The sequence below is a fragment of the Hipposideros armiger genome, unplaced genomic scaffold (genome assembly GCF_001890085.2).
Source record: "Hipposideros armiger isolate ML-2016 unplaced genomic scaffold, ASM189008v1 scaffold_110, whole genome shotgun sequence".
In the NCBI taxonomy this organism is placed as follows: domain Eukaryota; kingdom Metazoa; phylum Chordata; class Mammalia; order Chiroptera; family Hipposideridae; genus Hipposideros; species Hipposideros armiger.
Window position 1 is genome coordinate 1725905 of NW_017731460.1, and position 19263 is coordinate 1745167.

The following is a 19263-nucleotide window of genomic DNA, read 5'->3' on the forward strand; positions in this document are numbered from 1 at the left end:
GATTCTGAGCCATCTTGAAGCCCACACTTCCCCAGAGTGAGGTTCCAGGCCCCTTGTCACCCGATGGATGGCTTTTCTTCTTTTAGCAGGTGGGCTGTGTCATTGTGTTCTCGGGAGCCTAGTTCGCTCTCTTCTGCCTGGACTAAGCCCAGGGGGTGCTGGACAAGGCTTTATAATTTGGGAATGAGGACCGTCTGCTGTTCTGTGCTCTGCTGGGAAAGCCAGCGCCGGCGCTCATCTGCCTCTTCAGGCTGACCCGTGCCAAAAGTACAGTGACTTAGATGGTCTGCTTTAGACGTCTTCTGGTACACTGCAGACACTGTTCAGACTGGGAAACTGAGGCTAGGGAGAGGCCACGTCTCCTAGGCCACACGGCAAAGTCAGCAGAGCCAGCCTGTGGGCAGTTGGTGGCCAGCAGCCCTTCCCCAGTACCTCTTACCCTGACATGCTGCCGGACCGCTTCGAATGCTTGGATTACACTTGGATTTTTTTTCTTTTAAGGTTTCCAAAGCAACATTGCTCACATTTTAGTGACCACATTGTTTAGAATATAGCTTATCTCATTGGAATGCTGAGGCATCTAACAAAGCCTGAGCCGGATATGGCTGACGTGGCTCAACCCAACCTCAGTGGCTCAACCCAACCTCAGGGGCACAGGCCACAGGCCGAGGTCGCTGCTACCCTGTCACTCCCCTGCCCCCTCCCCTACTCCCCATCAGATCTCCTGCCTTCCCTTACTCCACCCTGGGAAGAGAGGAAAGGGGCAAGGACACTTTGCCCCTCTTGTGATGGAGGTCAGGACAGGAACAGGATGTTCTCGAGTTCAACTAATCACAGAATTATTAACACCATTTCTTGAGTGCTTGGTGCGTGCCCTGCACTTCATCTGAGTTATCTCAGTCCATCCACAAATAGCACCTAGTGGTAAAGAAGCTTCTCCACTCAGGTGGCTGGGGGGCAGAGGACGGGGAAGCTGGTTTGCTCACCCTCATATAGCTAATCTCTGCTGGAGCGGAGAATAAACTTCAGTCCACCTGGCTTTAAAGCTTGTGCTCCATGACCTGGTTAACATCTAGGGCAGTAATTTTCAACCAGGGGCTATTTGTCCCCTAAAAGACATCTCACAATGCCTGGAAACATTTCTTATTGTCACAGCTTGGGAGGGTGAGATGGATGGGTGCTGTTGGCATCTCGTGGGTTGACGCCAGGGATGGTGCTAACCATCCTATAATGTACAGAATCACCCTTCCCCCCCAAACAAAGAAGTGTCTGGCCCAAACTGTCAATAATGCCAAGGTTGAGAAACCTGAGCTAGGTTTCCTAACCCTCCAGCTGACACTCTGTGGGTGTGTGTTGAAAACAGGGATGTTACCAGCCTGCGGTTCCTCCTGGTATGGTAGCAGTCTCCTTACCCTGAGAGGGGATCCCGGGTGTAGACCCCAGAAGGAGATCAGGGCCGCTTGGCTCTGCAGAGGGCACCAGGCCCCTCTCAGGACAGCTTCTGATTGTTCTCTCTTGGGCTTTACACACTTGCAGAGGTCTGGTGAGCAGAGCTTCCTGGTGGGTTCTTGCCCTGGGGTGTTGCCCGAGAGGCAGTGAACAGGGCTCTCGGGCCAGTGTGGAGACGTGGCCTGGCCAGCTCGTCTTGTCCCTTTTACCAGCTCCCACAAAGACATACCCTAAGTAACCAGGAGGCCCCAAATATATAGGAGCCAGAGTGAATGATCCAGGCTGGAGGGCCGAGATGGCGGAGCGAGAATGAGCAGGAGATTCCCTGACTCTCCAACAAATGGGTGGGATTGAAGCAGGCAGAGAACAGGGCGGGGTGGACCTTAGCGCTCCCAGCCCAGGCGGGAGAAGTGCAGTGCAGAGAAGCAGCTGGAAGAGGCTGGAGTGCTGGGAAATTCTGTTAGAACGTGAGCACGATGAAGGCTGACTCAGGGCTAAGAGGACGGACCCGCTGAGGTGAGAGATGATGCCGAGATGGGCAGGAGGAGGCAGGGGTGCCTGGGCAGCTGTGGAGCCCAGAATGGCTGGAGGTGACAGAAAAGGCTAGGGAGGAAAGACTAAGGACGGGAAAGGTGATGTGAGATCATGGGAGGGGAAACCTCTATTTCAAGGGTTCCCAACCCTTCTGAGACAGAGAACCAACCCCTCACAAGGTGGCAGTTTTGCTGTGAGGAGATCTTGATGGACACCACAGGCTGACAGCTAGGACAAATTCAGAATATCCTTTAGGTGAGTTTGAGTATTCGCCACTCCTGACAGATGGCATCTGGGTACATCTGGAAGATAGTTTCTGTAATAAGAGAGATGGACCTGGTCACTGTGCAGACAACTCCTGGGGCCTGTGTGGTTGCCAATGCTGAGCATGGCAGTGAGCCCCTTGGGCTGTGCCAGCCTTGTCATTTTACAGGCTTGGATACCGCTGCTTGGCAAGCTAGGAGTTTGCCCAAGACCAGGCAGAGAGAGACAAAAGCTGACTGCTCTTTGGGGGCGGGGGGCAGAGATCAGCATGGGTTACTTCGAGGACCTTGGAAGAGAGGCTGGGAGGTGACAGCACAGGGGACGTGGCCTGACTGCAGTGAGCGTGCTGAGCCTGTCCCGTGTGTTTGCCCAGGTGCTGGTTGATGCCTGGCCCTCTACAGGTTTGGCCCAGCACTTCCCTGAAGAGTGTTTCAACTGAAGGCCAGGCCAGGCGGGACAGGGTCTTTGTAAGCTAAAGCTAAATGAAGTGTGGCAGGCCTGGTAGAATGCTTCTCCAAACACCTTGTAATGTGTCCCATCAGATCCTGCAAGTGCTTAACGATAAAAAGCATGAGGGCAGGGATTATAATACCCTCTGAGAGGTGGAGAAGCAGTCTTCCAGGGGGCCCCAGGGAGGAGCAGGGACCTGGGGACACCACTGACCCAGCAGCCTTGCCTGTCTCTTAGACCTGCAGCCTGTCACCTACTGCGAGCCGGCTTTCTGGTGCTCCATCTCCTACTACGAGTTGAACCAGCGCGTCGGGGAGACATTCCATGCCTCGCAGCCATCCATGACCGTGGATGGCTTCACCGACCCCTCCAACTCAGAGCGCTTCTGCCTAGGGCTACTTTCCAATGTCAACAGGAACGCGGCCGTGGAACTCACACGGAGACACATCGGTAAGGGCCAAGGGGTGGCTGCATTACCCATCCTTCCCTATGCCACGGCCCCAGCCCAGCCTGGGCACAGGACCCAGCCCACTTCCTGCTGGGAACTGGGGAGAGGACTCATACCCCCTACCTCCACCCCCAAATCCTGCATTGTCTTGTTTAGGGTCAGACAGGTAGAGTTCAGGTTGTTTAGTCATTCTCACTCAGAGACACAGCTCATCTCTGAAAACTTGAAAGCCATAGAGGAAAACACTTCACTTCAGGGGACAAGAAAGGGGAATCTATAGGGAAAGGCAACATATGCAGTTCTCTTAATAAATGTACCCTTGAATTACCGATAGGTAGGTAAGTAGATAATTTGTCTTGGAGGAGTGATCTTTTATTTGTGATTTCATGTGTGATTATTCTAGAAAACTTAGAAAAGGTAGCAAGTTAAGACTTGCCCACTGCTGGAACACCACTGCTGCTGACATTCTGCCTTCTAACACCCAGAACATAGTAAAAGATCGCTTAGTTTAGGGAGGATGAAGCCTTGATACTTATCACTTGGTTTGCTCATAAAATTATCACACTAAGGATATTCATCATTTTGTGATCCAGAGCAACTTAGAAGGGCCATAGAGATATGTGGGGGATTCTCAGACATCGTCCAGAGCCCCTGGTGTTGACCGAGGGCTCCAATGCCAAGAGCAAAGCCAGCAGCTGGGCAGGGCAGCAGGGGGTCTGGCCCATGTGAACCAGAGCACCCCTGCTCCTTTGTTATATCTTGGGCATTCACAGAAGGTGCATTTGAAGAGAGGATTTTTATAGTTTAAGAAGAAAAGTTTGGAAGCCGTGGGTCTAGGCTAGCGTGCTTATTCTCCGGAAATAATCTGATGCCCAGAAAGGTGCAGAGCCCTGCAAGGCGGGGGCGGGGGGGGGGGGGGAGGTCACACAGCAAGTGTGACACAGTCGGTGACAAACAGCCCCTGTCACTGAGCCACCATCCTTCCCAGATGGCCTCCCCATTTTGTTTTTCTTTTTACTTTGAAAAAGATATTCATCCTGGGTGACATACACAGGTGTTACTGATTCTTTCTATACTTTTCTGTATTTTTAAAATATTTCAAAAATGACCATGACACAATAAATGTTTTTGTTCTTTGGATCTGGGGCTTCCCACCTCAACCCCTGCCTCCCGCTCTTGATGGACATAGCACCACGGCCCCTCTTATGAACCCCAAGTCCACCAGCACCCTGCATGTCTGTGAGACACCAAGTCCTATAACACTGAACCAAGAAGAAATGGGGAGCAGGTGGGGGGTGGGACAGGAGTGGGAGGAGGAGGCAGGGAGAACCTCCGGTGGCCCGTAAGTCTGTCACCTGGTTTCCATCCTATTAGACGTTGCGCCTGTAAAATCTCCGTTTTCCAGCCCTCGGGGCCTCTTCCCCAGGAGTGGGAACAGGGCCCTTCCCACGTGCGAGGAGGGAGCACCCTCTGGCTGCATGGAGAGCTCATTGTTGGAGTGTTTATGTAACTGCTTGCATTGCAGAGCCAATTTAAAAATAATTTTTGTCCATCTGGAGTGGATTTAAGAGATGAAGGAGAAGTAAATGATATAAACCTATGGAATGTTTTAGAAAGATGCACTGAGGGGAGAAAGGTACAGGGGATGGCACTCAGCCACCCCGGCAGCGAAGGGCTGCTGGGGTGTCTGCTGCCTCAGGAGGATTCTGCAGGGTTACTGGCTGAATTTCTGGGTCTTTGAGGGGAGGGGACCTACTAGTAGAAGCAGTAGCAGCTAACACTTAGCAGGCACTTACTGTGTGTGTCTCACAACAACCCTGTGAGGTAGGTATTATTATTGTCCCCATCTTAACTGAGGCTCAGAGGTGGCGTAACTTGACTGAGACTCGTGGCTGGTCAGTGGCAGAGGCTGTCATTGAAACTTACCTCATGCTCTTTTCTCTGGTCACTTGCCTCCTCCGGCTTTAGGAACCCACTATTGCCCATTATTCCCCATGTGGGTTTAGGTTTGGGCAAAGAACCAGACACTTGGAGTGTCTGCTGCAGCTCTGCCCACTTTGCGAGCCGCATTTGGCCCTGGAGCCACTGTGTGGGGCCAGGCTCCCTGGTCCGGCCTGACCCAAGTCTCTCTAGGGCGAGGCGTGCGGCTGTACTACATCGGAGGGGAGGTCTTTGCAGAGTGCCTCAGCGACAGTGCCATCTTCGTGCAGTCCCCCAACTGTAATCAGCGCTACGGCTGGCACCCGGCCACCGTCTGCAAGATTCCACCAGGTAACGTCACCTGCACGCGCGCCCCTTCCCTGAGGTCCACGCCCCTGTGGAGCATGCCTGGGACACTGCAGATGTTGCTTTTGTTTTTTCCCCTGACCTTTTCTCCTCATCGGGGTTTGCATTGTCAACCTGGAGGCACTTTGTCTGAGTTTCCTCTGTGCCTTACTACCGTACTGTGCTCTCCCTGAACCAGCAGGGAGCAGATGCAGCATCTGCCGGATCTGCCTTTGACCCACCCGCTCGTGGGTACCTGCTCGTTGCCCTGTGTGCATAGATACTCAAGCAGCTCCCTCCCTCCTGCCCACTAACAAGCACAGCATGCAGTGCTGTGCCGGTGGAGGGGCGCAGGAAGCCCAGCTGCTGTCCCCACAGACCTTACAGACCAGCTAAGTGTACAAGACTAAGACGCGAATGGGTTTAGTACAAGGGAGGGTGCTTAGCACAGATGAGGTGAGCAGCACAGGTAAGGTGCTCTTGGATCCAGTGGGAAAAACACATTTAACTGTAGGGATGGATCAGGGAAGTCTTCCTGGAGGAGAGGCATCAGGCACAGGGTGATGGTGGGGTGGGGACCATGAGGGCGTTCCAGGCAGAGGGAACAATATGGGGGATGGAGGGCAGGGCACGTAGAGGAGCACTCTGGCTGGAGGAGAGGCTGTGTAGAAGAGATGCAGGGGGAATGTTTAGAAAGCACAATGGGTCCAGGCCATGGAAGGACATGGAAAGACATGCTTTTATTCCAGAGAACTGTTGAGGGTTTTCTGAGCAGGGCTGATGAATTCCACCTGTACTCCAAGAAGGGGTGTCAGGCTGTACCCAGAGGATGGCTTGGACAGGGCCAGGCCTGGGCAGCAGGGCCAGGGAGGGGGCTGATCCCATCTAAAGCCTCTTCACTTAGAAATCCAAGGTAGGAAGGCCCAGCCAAAGCCCACTTCTTACATGGCATGCGGCCACTGGGCACGTGGCCCATAGAACATGGTCTCTGACTGGCTGGAAGTATGTAGCCCAGATCAGGCCCTTGACTGCAGTGCACGTGTGGCCTGTCTTTTCCTGCCCACTGAGTAGCAGATGATAGTGGAGTGGGGGGTTATGGGCAGGTCAACTTAAGAATGCCAACAGTCTGAAATGATAACAGTGCTGTCGTTTCCAGAGCTGTCGTTTGTGTGGCTGTGTCTACAAAGTACCTTTATATCTCTGCTCTCACTTAGCCCTCTCCAGTTCGTCTGGCTCTTAAGGTGAGGATGCATGTTGAGACAAGTTCAGAGAGGTTAAGCCACATGCCCAAGGACACACAGCTAATAAATGGCCAAGCCAGAATGAGCCTCGGACTGTGACTCCCAAGCCTAGTGCTCCTCTGTTCTTGGCTCAGCTGGAGGCCAGAGCCCACTTTTGGCCCTACCTCCCCACACTTCCCCTTGGAGAAAGCCAGAGGAGGAAGCTGGGTTGCATTCTTGGCATTTTGCCTACTCCCTTCCCCAGCCCTCCCCACATCTTTTCGGTGAGGGCTAAGTTGGCTGTGGTGGTGTTTAGCTCATGGAATGTCAGTGCTCAGGGTCCTCCGAGGCCAGCCCCTCATTTTATAACGGAGACAAAGGCTTACAAAGAGAAAGTGACCAGCCCAGTCACACCATACGATTAGGAGCCCGGCGTTGGCCCATTAATAAATGTCACCTCAGTTCACCTTTTGGGCATTTCCAGCATGTGCTTTTGTCTTTATTTTTCTGGTCGACACATTCCTGGCACTCAGGTGGCAGGACTTCAAACAAGAGATTTATTATAAACTTTATTTGTGCCTTTCTCTAGTTTTACTGCCTGGAGGGTTAGACACGCACCTTCACTTTGCTGTGAATGTCACCCCGACCCAGCCTTTTGCCTGGAGGCCACAATGTGGCCCAGATCTCTCCCTCCCTCCTGGCCCCAGCACGAGGTGGATTCATCAGAGGGGCCCGGTGGGAGGAGCCCTGGGACCCTGTGCTGACTTCCTGATGGGATGGCAGACTGAGTAGCCTTTCAGCTGGCCCGTCTCGGTCAGCACTCCCCTGTGGAATGGCCAGGTGGTCTCCTTCCCTAGGTGGTTAGCCATACCCCACATGGCTGTGGGCATTGTAGCTCAGGTCTCTTACCTGTCTGTTCCCTGGAGCCCTGCCTTGGCCTCCTTACCCAGGGCAGGGTCCACCTCTCCAAACCTTCTCCCCTGTTCTTGGCAGCCTCCTTTACCAGGCTTCCCCAGCAATCCCTCAGCTCTAGGGGCTGGAGCTTGCAGGCCAGTGTTTTACGTCTCTGCCGCACATGTGTCAGCTGTACCCCCCCGACTCCCCCCCCCCCACTGAAGTGGCGATGGCTCAAGGGCCAGGGACCAAGTGGGCCTGTCCCTAGCGTGATGCTGAGCGTGGACTTTGTGTCCCATTTCAGCCGCGTGAGTTATTCTATTCTGGGTGACCCAGGATGGCTTTAGCCAGGAGGGGAGCACCGGATATGTCCGCCCTCGGTCCCCACAAGCGCTGTTTCTGTTCTGTTGGCAGGATGCAACCTGAAGATCTTCAACAACCAGGAGTTCGCCGCCCTCCTGGCTCAGTCCGTCAACCAGGGCTTTGAGGCCGTGTACCAGCTGACGCGCATGTGCACCATCCGCATGAGCTTCGTCAAAGGCTGGGGGGCAGAGTACAGGTCAGGTCTGGGGGCCGCAGGTGCCGGGGTCCAGGGACTGCAGGGGACTTGGAGCAGCAGAGCAGGTGCTCCTCAGAGATGAGCTAGGCCAGCCCTCGCCCGCAGGGCAGAGGCCAAGGATCAGAGAGAGGCCTGGCAGCGCCGAGTCACACTCGATAAGGAAGAGCTGAGCGATGCTGGCCCAGCGCCTCCCCGCTCCTCATGCGCTGTAAACACACGTGCTCCATGTCACCCTCAGCACAACTCGGGGTGGGGACATTGCATCATCCCCGTTGTGTGGGTGAGAGAACTAAGGCCCAGGGAGGGAAAGTGACTTACCCGAAGTCACATCGTTAGCGGGAAGGCTGACCCTAAAACTGTGTGCTCTTTTGGCTTGTCCCTCATGGTTCATTTTGGGCAGATGGGTCTAGGACGACCCTCTCCAGGGCGTTAGGTTTTCATCTCCTTGTTCCATCCCTCCTCTGTGGTTCCATCTCTGACTAGGGTAACCCTGAGGATCTAGAATATTAAATAACTGATAAGCAGGGAAAGGAGGAGGAGGAGGTCTGGGTAGTCATAAAGGAACAAAGTTGGCTTGCTGGGAAAAGCAGTGATGTCTCTTAGAATTTCAGATATCGGTTTAAGCCTGACACTGGCCAGGGGTCAGTCTGGTTTGCTCTGTTGACTCTCAGACCACTCTGGTTTGGGCTGAGAGAATCCAGTGCCTTCTGTTTCACACCTGGGCAGGAGCTTCCTGAGAGGCAGGGCTGTGTACCCCTCCTCCAGCTCCCCTCACCCCTCACATCCCCACCCCCAGCTCCTGAGGCAGACGCCGAGGTACCCACACGTCAGCGGGAGCCCGCGCCTTGCGAGCTCTTCTCCCCTTCTCTTCATTTTTCCAGATGTTTGGAATCCATTTTGTTTTGCAGTCATTCTGCACCCGAGCCAAACCCATTTCAATATTGGCTCTGGGCCACTGTTTATAATGAAATCCAGATGAGCATGACTTATGGAAAGTCAGATTCTCATTAGAGGATTTCGGTCCGTAAAATCCTCTTCTTCCATTTACCGTATTTTAGCTGCTGTTCCCCGTGTCTGCCCCGCAGCGCCAGGGCACACAGCACCTTGGTCTGTGGGCATCTCTTTGAGATCCGGGGTGAGTGACCCACTGAGTGATCAAAGTGCTCAGACCTCAGGAGAACTTACAACCCAGTTATAATGGCCTCAGATTAGCCCAGGCCCAAAGGTCTAGCCCCAGGAATGCCTTAGACCACCTTTTGGCCCTGGTTGAAATCACTTAGGGAACAAGAGTTGAAAGGTTAGAAAATTAATATATATATATTTTTTTTTAGTGGGGAAGGGAAATATTTAAAGATGGATCCAATGGAAAAGAGCCACAAGGAGGCCCATTTGTTCTTCTTATATTCAGACTGTGGTCCAAAGGGCCACACTCAGGCACTTAGATCAGGCGGGCACCCCAGGGCCGGGTCTGCAAGCTCATTTCCAGCTCTCCACTGGGGCGAGGCAAGGAGGGTGGTGCCCTCAGGCCAGCGGCAGCACAGCCCTCCAGCCTCAAGTGCTGGGAAGAGGCCCCTTAGTGGTGGAAGCCTTTCCCTGGGGCACTGTATCACCACACAGGACATAGTGCCAGCACACCCAGTCCAGTGTGGCCCACCACGTCACTGCCACCTGGCAGCACACAGAGCAGCCTAACGGGTGGGTGCGGCCCCTTCCCAGAACAGTCTTGCCCTCCTTCTGCCTTTTGGGCCAAGAGAGTAAGGTTTCATCCCTTCTCTCTGTGAGGTGGCCCAAAGCAGGGCCCAGGGCCCAGGCCTCACCTCCAGCTGGCACCAGCGACTCCGGCCTAGGCAGATAGCCTTTGCTCAGTGGAGGCCTTTGGGAGCTCGCCTGCGAGCTGCGTCATCAACCAGCCTGAATTTAGACAAAGTGCTTTGGGGAAAAGAAACGTGTGGTGTGCCTTGGTTTTTTCCAGTAATTGTTTCATGGCTCGCTCTGCTCGTAAGATTTTCCAAAATAAGGCCATAGATGGGAATTATATCAGCACATTGGGAGCCGACGGCATGCCGACTCTGTCGGCACTTTGTAAAAAACACCCCTCAATCAGACAGACACACGTCATCGCAGCCTGCTGGGGCTGGGCCCGGGTCTGGAGATGGGGGAGCTGAGATGCCCATTCGGGACAGATGTGGTTCAGGAAGACCTTTGTTCACGCTGACGGCTCTCTGTCGGGGGGCCTGTCACAGCAACTGGTGGGCCTTAGGGGTACCCTGAAATTTGCCTTACATGTTTAACTCTTTCAGGGCCACCTCCACCCCATCAAGAGAAGCTGATTTCACTCAAAGCTCTTCCTGGTTGGAGGAATTTGGCCTGGCAGTTTCAGCAAGTTATTGGCCACCTCCACTAGGGCACCTGGGGTCTAGCAAGGCAGGACCTGTCTCTGGCTCTGGGAAGAATACTGTCACCAAAGCAGGAAAAAGTATTCTGACTTGTGTCCTGGACATTTTTTAAGTCTCCCACCTTTCCTTTCCCATGTGTTATAGGAGACAGACAGTGACCAGCACCCCCTGCTGGATCGAGCTGCACCTGAATGGGCCATTGCAGTGGCTTGACAAGGTCCTCACCCAGATGGGCTCCCCAAGCATCCGCTGTTCCAGTGTGTCTTAGAGACATTGGGTGTGAAGGGGGAGGGCGGGGAGGGCGGGCTTGGGGAAAATGGCCATGAGGAGGTGGAGAAAATTGGAACTCAACTCAACTGTTGTCAAGGAAGAAGAAATGTTCCTTCCTCAACCAACGTGGCACCAACCTGTTCTCCAAAACACAAAAGCCAACCCAGAGATGGATTTTATGAACAGCTGTTGTCTGCTGTACACATTTGCCCTTTGGCCTCAGTTTGAAGGGCAAGAAATGTCTTTTGCTTTGGTGGCTTGAGCAAACAGGTAGTTATGTCACCACCTGTCCCTTCCCCCTAGCTCCCTTCTTTTTTAATGACAACAATCTGGGATGTCACTGTCCAACAGGAAACGGCTGTCTGTTCAGGACTGCAGAGTGGAGTTCACCGTGGATGTTCTAGGTAGGGGAAGGCCTGCAGGTGGGTGAGCAAACCTCACGTCCAGCCCTCTGGCGCTTTTGACATATGCCTCTTCAACGGAGCATAGGGAGCCCCAGCACTCCCTTTGCAGACCCTGCAGGGGAGCTGGACTAACTTGGGGTGGAGAGGGGCCTATCGCCTCCCCCTCAGAACATACTGATTGGTGTATGTTCAGACCACACAGGGACAGTGGGAAAAGTTGGACAGTGAGCCCTCTTCTTTAAAAATGCTCTTAAATTTGTCCTTTCTCACTTTGAGCATTTAGAAGGATTTGCTGAGGCTCAGTGCAATGTACAGTTTATGTTATCGCGTTATTCTCCATGAAGTATTCACACGAAGCAAGAGGCACTGTGGAATGATGGCGTTCAGGCTAAGGCAGCACTACATTGCATGGGCCCCGGTCCCAAGAGCTCATTTCGTATTCTTATGCATTCGGCTATATTGGTTTATGTAGTCAAGTTGCATTAATTAAATGAACTTTATCCTGTGCTCTTTTAAATGTTTGTTTTATACTTCTAAAACCTGGGTTGGCACATTGGGAAACCAGAGCGGGACCTAGCCACTTCTCTCTCAAGTTGAAGTTTTGCAGGTTTTGTTGAGAAGACACCTGCCAGCGCTTTTGGAAGCTGACATTAACAGAAGCAAATTCACCAGAAGGGAAAAATCTCAGGCCAACATAGGCAAATGAAAGGGCTATTAAAATTTTTTTTACACCTTTGAAAATTGCAGGCTTGGTACAAAGAGGTCTGTCATCTTTCCCTTGGGATATAAGATTATCTAGTTCACAGCAGAGGATTATCAGTGACAACTCTAGCAGTTATATTGTGTAATAAGTACTATTCCCAGTGGCAATTAGTGAGAAAATTATTATAAATTATTTCAACTGGAAAAAAATAAAAGAGGCAAGCCCTTTTCTGGCCTTTTGCAGAATACAGCAGACAGAAGTGTCACTTGCAATTGGTACTTTATTCTTTGCTGCTGTTTTTGTATGAAATGACTTATCCCATATTTCTGTATGGGTTTCTACCAGGAAAAATAAAGGGGCTTCCTATGGAAGTCCTGTCTTATTCCAGGTGAAGGAAGAAAGTGAGTACTTTTGACAGGTGTCAACCTCAAGTATGATGACATTTCTGATACTGGAAGGAGATGGTGGGGGCTTCCTGGTGCCTCACCTGCAGGAACCTACGCCTCGGAAGCTCTGGCTTTGAGGTTTCCAGGTAGGCGAGGTGCTCGCCAAGCCTCCTGAGGACACGGGGAGACAGGAGGAACACCTTGGCAGACCCATGCTAGTCTTCTCACAGGGCTGTTGTCACAGAACCCTCAGACAACACAGAGCCCTTCGTTCCACCTAAGAGGGCCACATACTGTGTATCTGAAGCTTGGGCCTGGTGTGAAATGATCTGTGGACAACTTTGTACAGAGACAGGTGGCCGTCTGAACCTCCTGGATGTGTATTCATGTTCCCAGTCAGGTCTGAGATGCGTGCTTTGTGTGATTCCATGTTGACCTCTTCTGAAAGCCGTGGGCAGTGGTTTCTGAGGGCCTGCATTGTCCACCTGCTGCCTGACCCCGTGAGGGCTTCCTGTGGCGCATAGCTGTCCTCCAGGTACTTGGCAACTAGCTTCAGGTACAGCCCAGTCTTTCCAATTGACTAGTCACGTTTGGCTACCTTTGGATGGTGTCTTAGAACCCTCACTGCTCAACTGAAGGCGACTGCTAGGAGGCAGGAAGTTTTAGTTCTGTTTTCCCTAAAGCTACTTACTTGGTTCCTTTTCTTTATAGACTAGACCGCTGGAGGAGGCAGCATAAGGAAAATATAGGTAAGCCCACCGCTGGTACCCCTGAAAATAAATTCGGCCGTACCTAGAGGTTAAGGTAGGACCTGGCGCCAGTTCCATCACAGGCTGCATAGAGGGTGCTTTAGAGCATGTGTAATATTTGTGTCCTTCGTCACAAAAACGTTTCATTTTTAAAATCCTGTTGTATGAAAGACATTGTTGCATTTAAAAACTTTTCTAAAGGACAGTTGAAAGAGGCAACAGCCGCTTCCGATGCGTGTGGTTCCCTTGCCACAGGCTCCCCACCAGGTCGCCTTCACCTTGGGGCCTCAAGAGTAGCTAGCCCTGGGGCACAGGCCCGCAGTCTAAGCACCTCCCCCAGAGCCAACTTCTGTTCCCTTTCCTCTCCTCCCTCTTCCAAACTTAATTTAGTAACGTAGATCCTTCCAGCACAGCCGTAGGTAGCCGCCCCCGTGGGTTCCGGTTACAGGCCTGTGCTGAAACATCATCTCAGTTGGCCACCTTCCTGGCAGGCTGCAGAAGATCTGACATTTTGAGACAAGCCTAGTAGAGTCAGGAGCGGGGACTTTGACTCTTAGGAAGAACACACATGAGGGCAAGGCTGCTGGCAGACTTTTCCATTGTCCTTATGTTGTCTGTGTTGTATTTTTTTATTGACCGTGATTATTTTTTTAAATCATTGTTAATGTATTGGAATGAGCTGTAGCACGTTATCTTGTGCTTAGCTTTTGTTTTTCTCCATCTCTCCCCTTGGCTTCCTAGTTTGGACATATTCCAGGGCTAAATGCTTTTATTCAAACCGCAGAAAAAGGTTTTCTTGAAGTCGTGTGTGCATGTCATGCATGTATGTGAGTGGTCTGGGGAGAAGGCAGATACCTGACTTCATCCTTAGCCCCAGGCTGCCATTTCTGAGACTCCCTGCCAGGAGGGGGCAGCGCCATCAGGCCCCTCTCTGTAGCAGTCCTTAAAAGGAGAGGGAGGGAGAGGAATCGGCACACTGCTCATGGGACTATTTACCAGGGGTTACCAGTGGCGAGAGGGCACGAGTTTAGTTCTGGATCCTGTCTTACTGTGTGACTGTAAGTGGCAGAGTTGGGCGTTCTCCCAAAATCTACATGTGTCTCCACTTTCCTAGAAGAAAACCTCAACACAGCTAAGTTGTACCATTTTTCTTGGTGTGGCATCAGTGTTCCCTTCTAAAACCCCTTCAAGTATCAGTCTTCACAATGTATGTCACCCTTTTAAGGAGTATCATCTACTTCTCAAGTGGGTGGGAAAGTAGAACAATGTATACAGAGGACATGGGTCCACAATGAAGACGCGGCACCTCTGCTGGGAGGGTGCCAGTCAGTGGGGAAGTGACATACAGGCAGCTCTGCAGAAACACAGCAAACTCGCCTAGCGTGTAAACTGGATTGAGAAATTCTCTGATTCTATAATTGATTTTCTTATTTTACGCTCAAGTCATGTACATTCTCTCATCCTGGTGTTTCACATTTATGTAGTGTCTTAAAACCATTCGAGACAGACAACTATTCAAGACAGACAACTATTTAATTTTTGGAAGCAAAGTGGGAAAGCTCTCCTCCCAAGGACAGTGGCTGGGAAGAGCTGGGGGCACAGCCGGGTCTAAATGTGGGCTGGGGAACGCAGTGGCTTTTTGACTCCACGCCAGGTCGCAGTGTGAGAGAACTTGACACAACGGCTGGAGCCCCCGTTCTCCAACACGCCTTCTCTCACCCCCTCACTGCTGCTGCTGCAACCAGGCTGCTGTTCGGTGCACGTTTGGTGGGGGAATAAAGCGTGGACAGCGTTGATCGCCTTCACTTCTCAGCCAGCCTCACCTTTTAATACCTTTGTAAAAAGCATGTATGTATTTATAGTGTTTTAGATTTTTCTAACTTTTGTATCTTAAGAGCAGAGCACCTCTTTAAGCATTGTACTATTGTTAAAAAAAAAAAAAAGATTTGTGTCCTCTTTCTCCTTCTCTTCCCCCTGTAAGTGCCCTTCTAATAAACTTTTCATTGAAAAGCTCCTGTGCCGGGAGCTCAGCCTCGTTCCTGCTGCCGTGTACGGAGAAGATTTACGAGGGAGCTCAGTGGGGCCCCGGCACTCAAGGGCACAAGAGGAAAATGTCTCTAAGCCCAAGTGCACTTTGACCAAGAATGTACCAGGCCACCTTCTGCCACAGCCTCATGTAATACCCCACTCACTCATCCACTCACCAAGGGCAACATGGGGTACCAGCCAGTCCCTCAGTGACAGCAGGAGCCCCTGGGTCAGCATCTCTCCTGCTCCCCACATCGCCGTACCACACCAGTCCCATCGCTGCTGTCTTGGCGGTGGCATTTTGCATTTATTTCTCCTGCACTTGAAGGCCTTTGGCAAATGATTAGAGGCCAGCACCCTACTCTTCCCACAGGCGTGGAGGTGTTTTACTCATGAAAAAGCAGGTTTCCACACTTTCCAGTCCAACAACTTTGCCTGTTAGCTCCTGTGAAAATTCATCCTAAGTTTGAACTCCCAAGGAAAAAGAGACTTCAAAATGATTTCCTTGGCTGAATCTTACCCTGACCCCAGATGACATGAATTAAGAAACAGGATGATTAAAACGAAAAAACAGAATTGGGGGAAGGTGTGTGGGGCTGGAACAATCCTTTAGCTGGGCCACTTCTTTCTAAGCACCTCACCAGAGTCCAAACACCTCCCAGACCAGGAGGGAGGCAGAATGCACAAGAATGGCTCCTTTGGAGTCCAGATTCGGCCTCCATGAGCCGCATCAAATGCCTTACTTCGTGATTATTTGGCCAGTTCTCCCCTCCTGCCCCCTAAACAACATTCCCCAAGGCTTTTCTTTTTTAAAAAAAATCTAGTCTATATTTCTCAGCAAATGACTCTCAAATTTACACCTCTAACCTAACCTGTTTCTTGAGCTCCCCAACTTTAAATTCCTGCTGCCTGTTAAACATGATCTGAAACATAACACACACACACCCCCCCACGTCTGAATCGCTTCCCATCTCACTGGAGCTAGCTCCCTTTTCTGACTGTTTTGATCAGTAGCCGCCCCCCGCTCCGTCCCGAGCAGCCTGTGTGTTTCTTTTCCTTGCTCTCCACCACCTCTGCTGCAGCTGCCCCTGTTGGTCAGACCTCCCTTTCGGAAAGGCCCTCGTCCCGGAACTCTGTCTCCTCTGTTGGGCCTGCAACTCGGCCCTCGGCCTTCTGCCTACTCCTGGGCTGGTGTTCCCAGACCACTATGTATTCTTGACATTCCTCCTGAGTGATCTCATCAACTCGCCAGATTTCAAGTCACACAAATGCTAATGACTCCCAAATCAGTATTTACAGCCCCAACATCAATCCCAAGCTTCAGACTCTGGATACTGCTGCTACATGGAGGTGCCACAAACACCTCAAACTCACAATTTAAAAAGTGGAATTCATCATTGCCCTTATTAAACCATCTCCCTCTCCTCTGGCCTTCAGCCCCATTTTTGGCTCAACCATTTACCCACCCGACAGCCACAGAAGCCTCGGTCCCCCACCCTGCTTCGCGCCCCACATCCGATCAGTCCTGTTGCCTCACTCTCATTGCCCCATGCAGCAGGGACCCCTGCAGCCTGCTTTCCCACACCACCCCTCCCCAGGCTATAGCAGCTTCTAAGGTCTTTAACGTGGACCAGCTGACCATCATTTGGCCCCCGTTTACCTCTTGCAGCTGGCTGTCTCACTCACACCATGGACGACTCTTCCCCAGTATACCCCGTCCCGGCCTTTTCCACGCGCATCACCAGTTCATCTGGCTTTGAGACATTACTTTCACCTGGCATTACTTTCACGAATGCTTTGAGACTCAGGTGAGACATCTGTAGGAAGCCGCTCCTTCCTCTAGGCTATGAGTTCCCTGAGAGCAGCGTTTACATCTTACATCCCTCGCTGCTTTTGGCCACGACGTTTTTTGCTGAATAAATGAATCAATCAGAGCCCATATCTAGTAGATTCTACCTTAGCAGTATCTTTTGCATCCATTTCCCCTGTGTTATCCTATAGAAAGTCCTTATGCATGGTGGAAGGAAGGAATGAAACACAGTTCCTGATTACCTTTTATCACAGCTGTTCATTCCAACATTCTCCTAATTTGTCTCCCTCTAGTCCAGGGATGGCAAAATCACTACCATTCTCTATTTCTATATCCATGGCGAAAAAGCACTAATCACAGTACTGGGTCCATTCTTGGCCGCAGAATCCTTCTTGACACAGCTCTCCTAGCACAGTGCTAACTAAATCGCCTCAGCTGATAGTACTGCCAGATTTCCCTGGAATGCAATCGTGGTCAGACGTCTTTTCTGCTCCAACCACCTGGGGTACCTCAATTGCCTCCAGATTAAGCACAGGCTCCACAAAGTAGGAATTCAAGGTTTTCTCCAACATCCCTCCATCCTCACCTACCACCATTTTTCTAACTGGACTACTGGGATTCTCCCAGCATAACTCCTTGCTTTCTCATCTCCGTACCTTTGTTCATACTGTAACTTGCACGAAGAATCCTGCTGCTTCCACCCACCTACCTGCCCAAATTCTTACCCTTCCAGCTCAATTCATGCATCCCTTCCACTGAGTGGGTCTCAGTGTGGAACGTGGCCAGCCGACCAGTATCACCTGGATGTTAGAAAAGCACCTTCTCAGGCCCCGCCCTGGACCTACTGAATCGGAAAGTCTTACCCTCCCGGCTCAAGTTTGAGGACCACTGCTCCATGACAGACTTGATGCTCCTCCTTCCTCTGCTCTTCTTCCCGCGGCAATTACGGCTGCTCACAGCGCTCTTCACGTTCTGCCCAACACTCTACCGTCTGTGCCCTGGTTTTGCTTGTCCCCTACTCCCACCTGAGCTGGACCATGAGCTCCTGGAGACGAGGACTTACACCCTTACCAAGTCTGCGGCCTCTGCCACACCAAGCACAGTCTGGCGCCAAGAAGGTTCCCCGTCAGTGTTGGCTGGACCCTGGATTCTTGTTTCAGCTCTCACCCGGGGAAAGGAACAGGTTACAGTTGCTTTTTCTCACCTTTAGCTTTGCGGCCTTCTAACTTCACCCTTTATACCTTCCTGAGAATTTCCTGGAGCAGCAGGATTGATGCAGGCCAGGTCATCAGGCTCAGACATCAGGCTCCCAATTACGCAGCTGTTTTCATCAAGTTCCTACCCCAGGCCTCACTTAGCCCACATTTTTGTAGCATTAAAGCCACCTGGTTGATAAGAAATGGGAGAGGCAATGATTGGTGACATCCTTCAGAGGTAAGAACTCCTTCAGAGGTGAGGACCAGGGAGGCTGGTCATGGGCTGCTGTATGTGACCTGTTTGTGCCTCCCAGATTTAGTTATAAGGAGAGAGGTACTTGAGCCTATCAACAGATATTAATGGGTTTTATAAGAAAAAAGTTTGTTTCTTCCCATACCTGAGTTCCAAAGATGCAGTAATGACCATTAAGCCCAGGTTTTGCATCAATACTTTCCCAACAGGAAACAAAATAGAACTGTAAGTCATTAAGAGCTGGAACGGGACTCAGCTGCAACAAGAGGCTCACACTGTTTCTATTACCTCTTCTTAGCTCTTCCGCAAATCAGAGAAATGCCTCAGAATCGAGCAAGACACTTCCTACACTAGGAGAACTGTCACATACACACTTAACTCTGAATAAAGATATCTACATTAAGAGCAAGACTTGAGATATTAATAACAGGCACAGGTAATGCCCAAAGTAAGTATGAAACTTAGAGAATTTCTAAGACCCTTTCTGCAACAGCTTACATGCCAAAGTTACAAGCATGAATCACTAAAAGAAACCCCAAGTGCAATCAAAATCAAAACTAGAAATTTGCCCGGCAGTCAGCATGCTACTTTTATGAGACATACAAATTATGGCAAAGTTAATAGGGTATTGTTTTCAAGCCAACCGTATACTAAGATGGTATACTTGACCAGATTTTCTGCACTCTCTCCACCTACAATCCTCTAATAAGGTTTGGTATTTAATGACAGAATGCTGTAGCTAAACTGTCTTTTCTATTTTTACATTTTGGGAGGGCGAAAAGCACCTCTACTCATTACAGCATTCTCTGGAACTCTGTCTCCATCAATCAGAACGTTCAATGAATCAGAACCTCTGACCACACTAGACACATGTTTGCTAAATTTAGCTTTGCATCAGCAAACACTCAAGCTCAGAATAGTTCACGGGGCTCTCATCTTACCCTTAGACAGTGATTCTTCTAAGATTGTTTTTCCGTGGCAGGCC

General features: G+C 51.1%; 1 protein-coding gene across 1 annotated transcript in view; it reads left to right on the forward strand.

The window, feature by feature from the left end:
* The window catches only part of SMAD3 (SMAD family member 3), a 60165-nt gene extending 45161 nt beyond the window's left edge, over positions 1-15004 (forward strand). The window contains exons 6-9 of the mRNA XM_019647296.1: positions 2935-3147; positions 5279-5416; positions 7939-8083; positions 10624-15004. Of these exons, the coding sequence (XP_019502841.1) occupies positions 2935-3147; positions 5279-5416; positions 7939-8083; positions 10624-10747 (620 nt within the window). The 3' untranslated portion in view covers positions 10748-15004. The remainder of the gene's footprint in view (positions 1-2934; positions 3148-5278; positions 5417-7938; positions 8084-10623) is intronic.
* The last annotated feature ends 4259 nt before the right edge of the window (positions 15005-19263 follow it).